The 15,865-nt window shown below is 41.7% G+C and overlaps 1 protein-coding gene across 1 annotated transcript; it reads right to left on the bottom strand.

Annotated features, from left to right (window-relative positions):
- Positions 1 to 516: 516 nt before the first annotated feature.
- Positions 517 to 15,792, bottom strand: rab15 (RAB15, member RAS oncogene family). The gene is made up of 7 exons (XM_069708472.1): positions 15,077 to 15,792; positions 7,492 to 7,552; positions 6,696 to 6,756; positions 5,554 to 5,631; positions 4,833 to 4,922; positions 3,533 to 3,598; positions 517 to 3,428 (listed from the first exon to the last, which is right to left on the bottom strand). The coding sequence occupies exons 1-7, from the start codon at positions 15,198 to 15,200 to the stop codon at positions 3,267 to 3,269; spliced, it is 642 nt and encodes a 213-aa protein (XP_069564573.1). The 5' UTR covers positions 15,201 to 15,792; the 3' UTR covers positions 517 to 3,266.
- Between the last annotated feature and the right edge of the window lie 73 nt (positions 15,793 to 15,865).

The following is a 15,865-nucleotide window of genomic DNA, read 5'->3' as shown; positions in this document are numbered from 1 at the left end:
ATGTATTTCTAAATAATCATGTTGATTGTGACTCTATAATCTAGATTTATTTTAATGTAGTTTTCCCTGTTTATTTTCACCACTACTACATCTAATATTTTATTCCATTCAACAGATGTCATACTATTTTGTCACAAGGACAAAACTCCATGTGCTGCCATCTGCGCGTATTCATGGACTGGATGGTTGAAATCCAGTAAATGTGTCTGCCAGTAAGAACTCATAGCAACATGAAGCAGTGTGTCAAATCACATCATCACTATTTAGCACCTTCTGGCTTGCAAATACATCACATCTGTACTCCTAAATGTCACCTGTAGTCTTCATAAGCTGCCTGTATTTTCTTCAGTCATAATATTCGCAGTGATGCTCAAACGTAGCTCCACGCAGTGCAATATGAACGTGTCAAAATGGGGAATATGCACAGTCTACACATCACTGTTTTTGTTCATGCATTATAATTAAGACCATGCTTTGTATCTCTACATTGTCAAGAAGACATCTTTAGCACAGTCATATATCTGCAAGTTTTTACTGACATCTTTTCTCCAAGAATAACATGTTGCATTTTACATGTTGCATGTAATATATTTCCACAAATACAATTAAAGTCGTCAAAAAGAAAGAAAGAAAAAGTTCCTGAAAACAACAGAGATACATCGTGTATCTAGAGCTCAGTCCAGAACATCATTCAGTATACAGCATCCTGCCATTTCACATGTTGCACACATTAACACTTGTTTGTTTTGAGTAGCATTTAGTCAAACTAAGTTGCAAAAAAATGTAGCCAACGTTCTTCCTATGTTGGTCATTCAGTGTAGCTCTCCAACAGGCAACTCTGGTCAAATGCTATACGTGTACAGGTGGTTATTAACTTCATTGAAGTTGCAGTAAAAGACAGGAAAGAAGAGTGAATCGCATGCAGAACTTCTCACTCGTCCTTTTTTTTAAACTGAGGGGGGGGGAAAAACTGGCATCTCCACCAGACTCTGTACAAAACAGTGAGAAAAGGACAGAATGATCAAAACATTATCATCTTCACAAAGGGAATATTTCAGACCATCTACAATATCCATGTGGACTTTTTTATACAGCCCTCAAATGGTAATACAGGAAAATTCATGGCGTATGAATGCTTGTGATCCTATCAATCCAAGATGCTTTGGAAAAACCTGCTATGTACAATGCAATGGGCAGTATGACGTCATCTGCTATAAACAAACACTATAAAATAAATATATTCTGTCTTGCTACAGGAAAATTGAATAATTATGCTCTCAATATTTCCCTCATGTTAACACCTCAGGCAGGAATGTGTGACCACTTAGATGGATGATATTACAAGCAGCAAAATGTCCTGTGTGGTCAACATTTGCATGACAAAAAAAAAAAAAAAATGCAAGAAAATGATAAAATGGCTGCATATTTTCAGAATCCTTTCACTCCTTTAAAAGGTAGCCGTTGCAAGTGCAGTTACAACCAAAGAAGAAAAAGAAAAAAAGGAAACCGGGTACTAGGATGACTTGACACTGAACATATCTCCAGTGCATGTACTGTTTTTGCAATGCAAGTACCACCCTCTTGTGGTAAACCCTTACACTACATCTAAAGCATTCAACAGTAGAAGGGCTATTGTTGTGTTCCAAATGACATACTTCCCTCAGTTCACTAACGAATGGCGCTCCGATATGTTAGGACTCATGTAGTGCAGGTGTTTAGACAGAGTAGTGTCGCTTCAAATCGCACACTGACCTCAGCGAGTAAACACATCATCCGCCAAAAGATCTGCAGCTTTAATTATGTTACCCAGAAATCAATGTGTTTTCATGTCCTCTGATTTAACACACTCAATAAACACACTGAAGGCTTCTGGTCAGCAGCAGCAGTGAAAATGAAACACTTTTGTGAGGTGTTCAGGAACAGCTGACGCTTCCTCAGACGCCTTAATTCGAAAATTCTTTACTTTGGTGGTCCCGCTCCCTTCCTCTATGCAGCCAAGATGGCGACCGGTTTAGGGTGAAACGTGTCCGCCCCTGCGTTCCAGTATCCATACTATCATATTAGTAGACCAGAAAAAGAGTAAGTATGTCCGAAAACATAGTATGTTGAACGGTCAAGACTACCAGGATGTCCAACTACATCTGGTTGTATTTTACAGTGTGCAGGCCAGCGTGCCACTCGAGCTGCTCTCACCCACAATCCTTTGCGTGGCGGAAGATCGACTGAACCGCAGAGACAGTTGGTGGCTCTATTGCCCCGCTCCCCAAAAGTAAGAAGGAGAGGAAAAGACATTAAAAGGAAGCGTACTTGTTCCAAATCGCATCCTTTTTCTTTTCACTTCGCGCGACGGATACGACAAAGAGGGTCAAAGTTCAAGGCGCATTTTTATGATGAAGTCGTATGTCCCATTTGTATACACACTACATGCAACAGTGTGTACTTTGTAAGGGCGGCGGCGGTACGTACTAAATGTGAAAAGAAACCGTGTGATTCAGAACGCAGGGCAGAGTTTCACACTCATCTTGGGACCATTTTGAGTGCGTCATCCTGGTGCTTGCAGCGCATGTTTCTGTACTGGAGAGCGTAAACGCACTCATGCACTTAAAATAGTGAGTGTTAGTACACAGGTACGCCATCTGGAACACAGAATATGAGTGCAAGTACTTAAATAAAGGGAAACACTGAAAGGGAAGATGAAGGCCAGATGTAATCAATCCCACTGGAGGCGCCCAGCCGTCCAAACGGCGCTCGCAAAGTAACGTGAAATACAACATCGTGAAACGTTACAACCTTTCCTCGACATTATGACTGCTGTATTTAAAAAAATAAAAATAAAAAAAAACATGATCAGATCTTCATTCCCAGCTCTGCTGGAAGTTTTAAGTCAATTGTGGTGGACAGGGTGTTGCATTTGGTCACAACAAAGACACACTGAGCAGGAATTAGTGCCGTAGACAATGAACATTCTGTCCCACTGAGGGAAATCTTGACATTTCAGTTGGTTAACTCACCATACACTTGGCACTTTATGGCAAAATGTTTCCACGTTTATCCTTCAAACTGCCCTCAAACAGTTTGTTAGTATTTTTGGCGTTGCTCCATTAAAAACACATGGGGAAGCAGCTGGTTTCAAAATTGTAGCTAGTTGGACCACTTTATGTCAGGCTAATACAAAAAAAAAAAAAAGGAGACGCATTTTTCCAAGAGTGTGCAAAGTGTGTGGCGATAACATACTGTATGCTCCGTAAAAATGTACCACTGTTCCTTTAACACCAGCAGCCTTTGCGTTGGTCGCCGGCCGCGCCGTCACAGAGTCCCTCCTCTTCCTCCAGAGCAGCAAGATCAAGCTCGTCATTCATGGACATCCGGAGCAGATCCAGGTCCTTTTTGTTGGCTGCCAGCACCTGTTCAGCCAGTCGTGTAAAAGTCTGGGAAGGAAACATAGCCACAAGGAGGAAATCAAGATGAGAGATCAACTCATTTTCCGCTCTAATATTGCCGCGTCTACATGCATTGCTTAAGATGACCTCACCTCTGTTATATTGTGGTTGGTGAAGGCACTTGTCTCAAAGAAGTCCATCCCGTAAGCCTGAGCCAGCTGGAAGACACATAACAGTGACGAGAACAACATTTCAAGGCTTTTTGTTTTGATTTTTGGGTACAGATTACTGATTGGTTATTTCCTCTCACACGGGTGAAAAATACACAGCATACACATGTTAATGACTATCTGCTGGCATTCAGAGGCAGTGGTGTGTTTAAGTGCAGCTTTCAATGGGAAAAAAGTGAGGCAACAGGAGATGAAGCAGTAGCCAGTCTTTGTCTGGACAACATGGTTAATACTGCTTCCACTTGCCATTGTATCACAAGGTCACTGAAGTGGTGCACTGCTGTCACAGCTTCAGGGTTGAGTTCAAACCCACTGGTTGGCTAAAGCCTTTCTCTTCCTTTCTGTGAGGAGTTTTGCATGTTCTCCCTGTCGTGCAAATGTAAAGCAGTATAGAGCAGATAATAGAAAAACGGATAGTTGCTCTGTTACTGTAAAATACTTCTGTGGCTGCCCTTAAACAAATGGCCCACCCTCCGTTCTTCCCAGTTTAACCTGTCCATGCAAGCGTATCACTCCTGAAGATACATGTTGAAGAAAAGTCCAGTGACCGCACTATCTGTCTGTTATCAGAATAAAACTCACTCCACTTAGAATCCTGGTCTATGGTGTCTTTACATAACACAACCCAAAATCATACTTCTTTTATCCGCACTCCCCTTTCAAGTCAAGTTGCTGCATCAGAGTCCTTTTTGAGGTTTTTTTTTTGTTTTTTTTTTTAAATATAAGAAACTCAAGTCTGACTGCAACTAGACCAAAAGTTTCTCAAACCAAACATGAGCAGTATACAGTGTTGGTGAATGCAGGACCCAAAACCCAAAGGAAAAGGTTTAAAAGGATACGAGTTTTTATTAACTACGTTTTTTTTCTTTTCATTTCCTCTTAAAAAAAGCTTTAAAATCGTACATTAAAATAATTTTAAACCATTCAGACGGTGTATGTTATATATTTAATTTAACTGCCTGATTTAACTGAATGAAACCATGTGGCTGCAGCAAACCAGGAACAAATATTCAAAATCTCTTGTGCATTATTTCATGCACATTTCCACAAATTTAGCTGGGCATATTTATCATTTTACAACGGTGTGGTTTCTAATAGAAATTAAAATTCTGTGGGTTTAAACATAATACCAGTATTTCACATGATTGTAACCCAAACTGAACTTAAAGTGGAAAAGTTATGTTCAGTAATTCCAGTGTAATAATGCCAGTGACGGACCCACCTTGACACCCTGCTCTGTGGCCACCTGCCTCTTGTCCACCTCATCCGCCTTGTTCCCTACTAGAATCTTCTGGACCTTCTCGGGAGCATACTGCCGGGGTTGTCATGTGGACATGAAGGGAGATTTACAGATAAGGAAGGGAAAAACAAAATTAAAAAGAGACAGGAAAGGAGAGAGCAATTTTGAATGTCAAGAGAAGGGGCCGGGGAGAAAACACAGGAGCGACAGTGTTCAGGAAATGAGACCTAGATTAAAAGTAAGTGGGAAGTGTGCCAATATCAATAGAGGATATAGTCAGAGAAGACCCGTAGAGGAAATTAGGTCCATAATGACTAAATGAATTTAAAAATAAAAAAAAAAATCATCTGGGAAATGTCAGGGGGAAGTTGGGGCAGATGAGACAGCTTTATAAAAACGAGCCAATAAAAAAAAATTAAAAAGGGACTGAAAGAGGAAAAACCAGGATCATGACTACATATTTTAAACTATAATGACAGATATTTGAAATTGAAGATGAAATATAATAAACACAGTACAGCTGTCAGGTCAGTGCTTTTGGATTTTATCACATCATGTCAGGCATCTGTTCTTTGTCGACCTGGGAGCAATTCACAGTCAGTATGATGTATTTTCCCTTTATACAATGTGGAAAAAATGTTGTTTTGATTTTTCAATGCGCCTGATTTATCTCGCTTTTCAATCCCTATTCTTGGTGACTCACCTCATCCACATCACTGGCCCACTTCATGATGTGCTGGAAGGATCGCTCACTCGTGATGTCATACACCAGGAAGATTCCCTGAAGAGAGCCAGTCAAAGATAAAAAAATTAAAAAAATAAAAAAAACAGCATGCATATCTGAAATCACCTTAGAGACTCATGTTTAAATACAATGCTTGATCTCTTCAACCTTAATAGGAGCATTTAAAAAAAAACAACAACAACAGTACAATGGAAAACATTCATATAGTTCTTGTAAACAAACCAGGCTGTATTTTACAATGTAAGCCACCAGCTGGATGAAAAATCCACTGACTTGTTTTGTAGCACAGAACAGGAACAATAAACTTTGCTTACAATGTAATGGCCAGAGTCCGGTAAATAAACAATTCAGTTTCTGCCATTTTAACTTCTTGAGCAAACCAAAGCAAAGGCAAAATTCAAAGATAACAATGTCAGACTGGTGGTGGTGGTTGTGTGTAGCTGCAGAGGGCAAATAGCAACAATCCTCCAGCGGGGACATGGAGCGATGGCACATTGCCAGTACTACTGGTGTGAGATCAAATCTTTTTAATCACTGCTGCTGTCAAATGTGAGATGGAGCAACTGAAGAGCTCCTAAATGATTCATAGTAAGTGACGTAGCTCCAAGGAGTTTCTGACTTAATCTTGTAGCTGTAACAAATTTAATTTCAGAAATAAATTACATTTCTATTAAGCACTGAAGTAATAATATCACACTAATATGTGGCAAATCACTTGCTGCAGCAGAACCAATGGATGGAGGAGACTTAAAGGGTCAGTGTGTAACAGTTCTATTGGTAGAAATTGATTATAATATCTATAATTATGTTTTTATAAGAGTATTATTCTTTAAAGCTAAGAATCATTGTGTTTTTGTTACCTTAGGAGTCCCTTATATCTATAAAGGGAGCGAGTCCCCTTCCATGGAGTCTGCCATGTTGCACCACCATGTTTCTACAGTAGCCCAGAACGGACAAACCCAACACTAGCTCTAGAGAGGACCTGTTGTGTGTTTTCTCTCAAATGCTTGGAAGAGGATGGTGTTTGGTTGGTTTGCAATCTGCAGCCTCACTACTAAAGGCCCCTAAATCCTCCACACTGCTCCTCTAAGGTCACCTACCTGTGCTCGTCTATAGTACTGCTTGGTGATGGTCTGGTATCTTTCCTGGCCTGCAGTGTCCCTGCACAGACAACAAACATTCATGACTATGCACACACAGCACTTTGGGATTATAATATGACGACATGCAGGGCAGTAACCAGAACTTCAGAAATACTGACGTCCACGTCCCACCAATGCACCCCTCCTCAGAGCATTATGATCAGAAACGTAGAATGAAAAATCCCAATAATAATTTTGTACCTGAAAAATCTCACATTTTTATGAAATGAAAAAAAACTGCCCATGTTAAAACGTAATGACTTTAAAGCACCATCATCAAGTCAAATGTTGAATCACTCCTGGCTGTACTTTGTGTTTAGTGCAAATAGCACAGCTCGGGCTGAGGGCGGTGCAAAAGTACCTTAAAGTGCAACGCCACCAACCATCATGAAGTGCATATTTGCAACAACTTCAGCATAATGAAGAAAACGTTTTTATTTTAAGATTTTTTTTTTTTTTTGATTATTATTAATGTATTTGGAAAATCGCAAATGAACACTTGGCAGAGAATTTTTTTTTTTTTTTTATAACATTGATTTATAAAAGTCAATATTAATTGCAGATCTGTGACAGCACACCTGCATTAAAGGACTTTTATTATGATGGCCCAAAAGTAGCCAAATGAAAACATATAGAGTCTAAAACTACTGGAATCAAAATTTATAAATAACTGAAACCAAAACCTTTCAAGATAAAATATGCAATAACATTTTGTTAATATCGTGCACACGGTCTTCCAACAACAATTTCTCACCATATCTGTATCCGTACTTTGATACCATCTATTACTAGTGTCTTCATTTTAAAGTCGACTCCTGTAAGAGAGAAGATGTGGTTAGGAATCACGACATTACATCCACAGAGATTCATCTGATATTTCTCCAAACCCAGACAGAGAGATCCGTGCAAAGCCTAAATGCTGTGAATATTCTCACGCGTGTGTTCTCTCCACCCAACAAGTGACTTAAATCAGTTAACCGGGCACGTCTTTTTACAGACTGGAGGTTGATCAGCATCCGCTCCAGCTTAGAAACATCACAGGGAGCAATAACGCAGCGAGAGCCACGCCGTCCCTGTATAATCAGCCTGTTAGAAAGACCCAGCTAATGATCCAGTGAGCTGAATCATCGTTCAGTTCTCTGTATCGATCGCACGGGAGGCGAAATAAGAAGAAGAAGAAGAAAAAAGAAAAAAAAAGACGGCAAAATGATAACTGAGCACTGCACGGTAAAACAGAAGAGGTGATGATGAGGGGGAAAAAGAAAAAGGCAGCTGAGCTGTGGGGGTGGGTGCGGTTCAAGCACAAAGTCGCACACGCTTCAGTGAACTCTGATCTATTTCAGTCATCTCAAATAGATCAGAGATGACTGACTGTAATATTTTTCATAGAAAATCACAGAAAGGGACAATTTCAGATTCATCTCAGGAATGTGTGCATTGCTGAAGACCAACACACACACCGAGGGGGAAGGGGGGGTTGTTTGGTTGTTTTTTTTGCATTTACATACAAAAACAAACTAAATCTAAGTATTGATTACTTCTTTAGGAATTTATTCTGGTCAGAGTGGAAGAAAAGTTTCTTTTAAGAATAAAACACTGTGGCACCAATATTGTTGAAGGCTGCATTCAAAATACTGTAGTCATGGAAGAAAGGCCATAATGTACAAACACCCACAATAATATAAAAAATAAACAACAGACTGTGAGTATAATATACATCTTAATAGGATAACAAACACCGCACTTTCAACTTCATTTTTTTCTTGTCCCTTTTCTTCTTCTCTTTTATCCCTAATGGCATTTTAGTCAATATAAAGTAATCCCACGGACTTCTGGAGACCATCACAATTCCCTGAGATATCAATTAACAGTTCATCCCAATTAACCTGAAACTCAACACCCCGCTGTCACAGCCGGCATCACGCTCACAGAAACAGCCACTGAGCCCAATCGATTCACATAACTGTTGTTTGTGATTTTTCACAGCTGCATTTCTGCAAAGTTTATATTCAGACGGTGACGTACGGAAACAGCTGACAGACGGACGATAGCCGGGTGATTTTTAAGCTCTATGTTCACTGACTTGACAGTATGTGGCCTCATTTAAATCGTAATCTGGCCTTTGCCTTTGACTGGAGAGCATTCAGACCAAGACGAACTGAAAGGTCAACCTAAATATCAGCGGCTTGCCTCGCCTGAGGCTCGAGACGAGAGAGGAGACAGGAGACGACGGGGAAAAGAGGCTGCCGTCCTGCTTTATTGTCGAGTTGTATAAGCGCTGTCTTAAGCTCCGGTCAGAATTCATTCATGCAAATAGGGATGGTTTAAGTGTTAAATGCAGATACGGATTAATGGATTCTCCAGCTTTACACTGAGTCTCCACACAACAAAGCGGGGACCAAGTCTGGAAAATCAAGATAACTACACAAATCATCACAGCATAAATGGAAATGAAGCACAATGTGGCTCAGACAGTCTGTTTATTTTCAGAAAACTGTAAACGATGCTTCAGCCCACACTGTCTGCTTCCAGCTGTTACACAAATCAATTATGCCAGCATCCATCTGACTGTTTTCCATTGTTTATTAACAGACATGCGAATTGATGTGCACTCCCGTGGTGCAAACGATCGTGAAAGCAATGAATGACCCCGCGACACAAAGCATTGTGAAGGTATACAAGATTTCTCTCTTTATTGAGCCTGATATTCAGATTGTTCCGTTTTCTTCCTCTGCAGCAGACATTTCACTTGCTGCACAGTGGCTCAATCTGCATGAGAAACTGTGAAGAAAGCCCTCACTGTTACTGCAACAGGATAGATTGAAGGTGCATGCATCTGCACTGCAGCCCAAATTGTCTCAATGTGTTGCATTTATCTGGAAGAAAGTCTGCAAGAGAACAAACACCAAAGCGTTTGATTGACAGACTGTTACTACTGTTTGATGTGTTAGGGCTTTTATTGAGCGTTTCATATGAACCCACATGTGTCTGTTGTCCTGGTGAAATAGCAACCCGGTATCACGGCAAAACGTGAAATAGACACGCCGGTCCACTACAGCAAAACGTGAAATAGCCACACTTTGGCCTGTCTAAGCGTGACAGTTTCATGTTTCTCTGTGGCGGATGGAAATGAAACAGGAGTGATTACAGGAAAATTGAACTTTTAGGAAAAGCAACATGGTTGGGGTTATAAAAAACAAAAATAAAAAAGATAGTTGGGGTTACAACAACAACAAAAAACATGGTTGGGGTTTAGGGAACAAAAAAAACCTCAAGAACAATATTGTCTCCTCCTGGATTCGAACCTCCAACTCCCATAAGGTAGTGTCTGATTCAAGCAACCAGGTCACCCCTCCTGCCGCCAAAAGAATGTCCTTTGTACAAATGATTCATCATTACGTTACTTTTACACGTGTGTCAGTTTCACGCCTACCAAACGTGAAACTGTCACGCCTAGAGAGGCCAAAGCGTGGCTATCTCTTGTGTTGCTGTAGTGGACAGGCGCGTCTATTTCACGCTTTGCCAGTAGGAAATAAAGGTAACAGAACTGAAATAAATTGTGGCTGTGACCTTCTACACATTTGAGTTAACCGCATGTTTACTGCAAACCTCACACTCAGCTTCTGTAGCTTTAAAAGAAAAAAAAAAAAAAGTCAAATCCCAAATCTTAAAAAACACCTTGGGGAAAAATAGTTATTTTTCTTCTGCTCTTCCCTTCAGAGGCAGCTGTGACAATGGAGACAAGCACAATGTCCATAATATGAGAGACAGCAGTTAATTTAACATGGCAGCATTTCCACAATCAGCACTGAGGGCCATGTAAAAACTAATGGCTACATACCCAAAACTGACTCCACTAATTACCAGGATGACAATGTTTGACTGTGCAAGACGGAATAGACGTTAATACGTGTCAGTGTGCTGTAGGTAACGGTGGCAGGCTCACTAACGGATGGACGGATGCTGTGACACAAATTCACTGGGGGACGGATCCGTCATCCGTGACTATCATTACAAGCAGAGAGCAGCCAACAGCTGTCAGCAGCTGTTGTCTTTAGGGCACAGCAGGACAGGGGCATGTCAAGCTGAGTTCATATCTTCAAAATATAAATTTGACAAGAGATTTTACGAATCAAAGTCTGTTCAGTTCTCGGGGAGAACGGCTGCAGATGTTAAAAAAAAAAAAAAAGTAGTAGAAAGTACCTCCAGTCATAGTCGCGGGAAACCTGATGAATGTCCTCCAGTGACGTTAGCCGAGTCGGCACTGGTTAAAGCTAAAGGACTAAAAAAATATATGTCTGTTTGGAGTTGAGAAAATATATATATATATATATTCACCAAACTTCTGCAGCACACTCCTGATCTCTGCTCGAGGGTAGCAGCTCAACTCTGTGACATTTGCAGCCTCGAGCGTAACACTCTTAAAAATCTCCAGCTGAACTGTCAGCACAGGAGGCACATGGTGGATAGTGTCATAGCAAGAAGTAAAACAAACAAAAAAAGAAGCCATCTTCTGGTTGTGGTGCATCAATTCTGATCTTTGTGAGTTTTATAATGTTGCAGGGGTCAATAAAAAATGTATATTGGACCATTTCTGGTCATCTAATTATTGAAACGATCTGATATTGATGCTGATTAAAAAAAAAAAAAGACGTCCAGATTTAGTCTATACTTCAAAGTTCAAAGGTTATATGAAAGTGACCAATAGAATTGGCCTAATGGTGACACTGATATTTGAATGTGGTTGTCTATTGTATATATTGTGTATTGGGAGCACATTTCATAGTGATTTTGCACTGTCAATAAAAAATTGGTCGATTGATTGATGGAGACATTACAAGTCGCAACAAACATTTTTCTTGTTCTGTTCCCCAAATGTCCACCAATTTCTTTGAAATCTGCATGTTTTGGTTGCATTTTTAAGTCTTTCTGAGAAAAACACATCGGAGATATGACAGGGAAAGGCGAGGAAGGAGACGTGCAACAGAAATCCCCGACGCCACACAAACTGAGGACGCCGTGGTTCACCGTCGGCACCGGAGCCAACTGGGAATAATTCTGGTATTATAACTAACGGGCTAACAAACAGGAACACCTCCTTAATGTAAGATCACAGACTCGATGTTCCTTAGAAAGTCGTGGAGAAGCAGAGGCTGCGACAGCGCCGTTGTTTCCCTGATAACCTCTTCACGACACGATAGCCATCTGTGGCAGCTCTGCTCCGTGCCTGACCCTTCACACTTCTGTCAAGCTGAGCGCGCGACCGGGCCGCGACCACAACACCACTGGGATCACCGCCACCACGACAGACGCTTATTGAGCTATGATATAGAGCAGGGGCCCGGGCTGATATTTTATAGATGCTGTGACAGCCGGGAGAAGAGGGGAGCGAGACCGCCAAGGTAACGGTGAGGAAGATTAAACTCAGCGGTGTGACTGAATAGTGACTGTAAATCATCTCTACAGCTGCTCTTCGACAGGGAAAAACTCTCTCTAAAGCCTCCTCTGGTGACCTGCAAAAATAAAATGGGATATGTCAACAAGGGTGTTGAATTTTTATAGTTTGAGCTTTTACTTTATAGAAAGCTGAAGGCGGGAAACAAAGTCATATCTTTTGTTGATCCGACAGCCGGTTACTGTCGTCCTATTTCTGAGTATCCCATTTACTGTATTGTGTATTAAAAAGAGTTAGTGACCCAAATCAAAGACAAAAACCTCCGTCTTTGAACTCCTTAAGGAAAATATACATGCAATATTTCACATGACCTGTAAAGAGTAGTTATTGTATTAATGAAAAGGTTTCATGGAATTCCCCCCCCCAAAAAAGCACTTAAAAGCCACTTAAAAATGAAGACAAAATAATACAGGGAAGAAGAAAAAAAAAAAGCCTGCTCTGTAAACAGTGGACATCCCAGTCCCACTATGTTTGTGTTTCGGTTCTGAAGCCGATTTTCATCTCAGCGCACAATGCAACATCCACAGAGAAATGGTTTTCTGTTGTGAAAGAACTTAAGTGGTCTGCACAGAGCCGTGACCTCCACCCCCCCACCGACACCTCCGAGATGAACCGGAACACGAGCCGGGCCCGAGACGTCAGTGGCCGACCTCGCTAAATGCTCTTGTGGCTGGATGGCAGAAAATCCCATCAAGCAGGGATCCAAGAGCTTGCAGAAGGTCTTCACACAAGAGCGGGGACTGATGAAGCACGTCCGCATACTGCATCAACATCTGCTCTTCATCGCACAGCTTGCTGGGAGAATTCTGGGAGTTTATTCTTTTCAATTCCTTGTCTGCTAAAGAAAACACTCATCAGCTGTTTATCTTATTGTGTTTATGTAGGGGAGGGGAGGTGAGGGAGGGAGAGGGGGCAACTTGAAGAGCTATGGGCCTCCAAGCAGTTTTGGAGATAATTAAGAGCCAAAAGTGAATGAGTGGACTGTATAGGGATGTGATGAATAATGGAGGTACCCATGAGGGCGACATGGAGGAGAATTTGTATCCCTCTGTCACAGTGAAGGTTGAGAAATTATTCACTCATCCTCCGCAGGAGAGCACCGACGGTGGTCTCGCTCTCTTTCGCTCTCTTCGGACTCTGTGGACCTCATTTAATCCGAGGAGAGGAGGTTTTTTTTTTTAATTATTGCCAGACCGTGAAAGCCCCCCCCCCCCCACCAAACCCCCCCAGGCGCGGCTTATAGACACAACCTGCGGGCCCGCAGCCACTCTGTCCAGCGTGAATATCTGCACTTCACGACAACAAGAGCCCGACTCCTGACGCGTCCAGCCGAACCACCGCTGCAACAAAAGCAACCAAAAAGATCAAGACATCCATCTTTCTTCTTTTTTTTTTCTTGCAACACGCTCAGACAGGCTGAACTTTCTTTGTGAGAGACAACAGAGGTGGTGTAAAGCATTACTCAGCAGGGTGGAGGTTTCCTGTGGAGCACTATAGGTGTAGGACTTAAAAAGGCACGCCGCAGCCGTTGCGAGCACGTGAGCATAATAACGGCTGGAGCAGGTGAAACAGCAATAGCCTTTAAAGTTCAGGGTAATGAGAGGGGGGGGAAGACTCTCAATATTGATTTTGAGATTTTCTTTTTTTTTTGGGGGGGGGGGGTTGCAGGAGGAGCATGATGAAATCTTGGCATTAAAACGCACAGAAATAATGTGTAATAAATGATGCTAAAATGGATAAATAGTGGCGAAATTGTATTCTTGGTGCGTGTGAATTCAAGACTAACCGAGGTTTCACGAATCAGTCCGTTGAGCTCATTTGTAAAACACGTTCTCTGTTTTTTTTCACAAAAAAACAACAACAACAACAACAACAAAAAAGTCACTTATCCATCACAGCCAGTGGGAACATTTCCTGGCTTTTACCTCCACCCGCAGCGATGTCTGTATTTTGTCCTCCCTATTATAGCCAATTACTGCAAACAATGTCGAAGCAGCCTCCACGTCAGCTGTGAGGACAGAGGCTGGTGCAGCTTTGCTGAGTCAAAAGCACATCAAACCCACGAGTGTAGAAATGGATGCTGGTGGTTTGATCTGCAAACAGAGACGAAGCCGAACACGTCGAAGTCCGCCTTGCACAGCGAACTCGCGCAAAAAAAAAAAATGTATCCTCCAGAAACAACAGTCGGTCATGGTTCCAGTTTTATTCTCGGCATGAACCGGTGGCACGACAACAAAACACTACTTTTGTGAAATTTCATTTTTAGCGTGGAGATAAGATTTCAGACAATACCACTGATCATGAGATGTCAATGAGTCATCTCAGAAAGAAAGGAAACAATGAAGAAACGTAGCCTAACTATTTCCTCGATTCTGGTGAGGAACCCCCCCTCCTGGGGAGCCAACGAACAGATAAGCAGGACCCCAAAAATCCAGTTTGACAGGAAACAAGGCTGCCCGATTCAAAAAAAAAAATCATATTCTCATATGCAAAAATATGCATTTGCTCTTATTCTGTATGACACCGTGCTGATAGTTAGTAAACTCATCTGCATGGCTGCCAAGTGTTGGCTCTTCCCCGTCAGGGCTTCTCCAGCCAACGCAGTCACGTTGATTTTATAGTTAACACTCTCTTTATTCCCCATTCTGACTAAATCAACACACATCCTCTTGAATTCCAGCTGCGGTCGAATTTAAAAAGGAATTTACATTGAAAATCCGACGAGCCACAAAGAGAGAACGATGCGCAAATGACATCAATGGAATATAACGGAAGACCTTTTTCTTTTTTTTTTTTTTTTTTAAAAACAAACGGGAGAGATAATTAACACGAAGTGCGGAGAATAACGAGGAAACGAGTCCCTCCGGCAGGGCAGGCGTCTTACCGATGGTGGAGATGTGAGACGGGTGAAATTCGTTGTCCGTGAATCTGCATAACAAACACGTTTTCCCGACACCGGAATCTCCGAGAAGCAGGAGTCGGAAGAGCACATCGTACTGCTTGGCCATAGTGTTGCACGTAGTGTTGAATTAGAAAAGCCAGAGTCAGCTAACTCAGCGATAACTGGCCGATCCCTCCCCACATGCATCCCATGTCTGCTCAGAAGGTCGACATCGGGCTGCTTTTTTTTTTTTTTGTTCACTGGTGCTGGGTCGGACGGGAACACAAGAGGGATGCTCCAAGCCTCCCAGGCAGCCTCCAGCATCCAGTGGGCGCGGTGGACCGCGATCAAGTTACATTCAACGAAGAAAGGACCACTTCCGGTGCTGCTTTTCAACATAAAAATATTTACGTAAACGATAGCGATTTTGTGACGAGGCTTTGGGTAGTAAATTTAAAAAAAACAACAAAAACAACAACACACAACTGATGTTAAATCGCAAGTTGAAGAGACCTGACATCCTCACATCTATGCCACGTCCTTTGGATGTGTCAATTTCACGGGCACTCCCAGGAAACTATAAACTATAAAAATCCCGCCCCTTTGGCCTGCAGAGCCTCTTTCTCTCCAAACACAAGAACAAAGAGAGAATCTGCAAGTGAAAATGAACCTTTAATTTCACCTGTTATTTCATTTCCTTTGTTCAATATTTCATGTGCGTTTTCTGTCTTTATAGGACTTTAGACATCTATGTTTGTCACCTTTAAAGAGGATGGAAAACCCAAGTTTGTG

Source organism: Brachyistius frenatus, unplaced genomic scaffold (genome assembly GCF_029030835.1).
Source record: "Brachyistius frenatus isolate BFR_SWC_R1_liver_20210118 unplaced genomic scaffold, ASM2903083v1 Contig_76, whole genome shotgun sequence".
NCBI classification, from domain to species: Eukaryota; Metazoa; Chordata; class Actinopteri; family Embiotocidae; genus Brachyistius; species Brachyistius frenatus.
The sequence above is the reverse complement of the archived record's forward strand: the minus strand, read 5'-3'. Positions and strand labels throughout refer to the sequence as shown.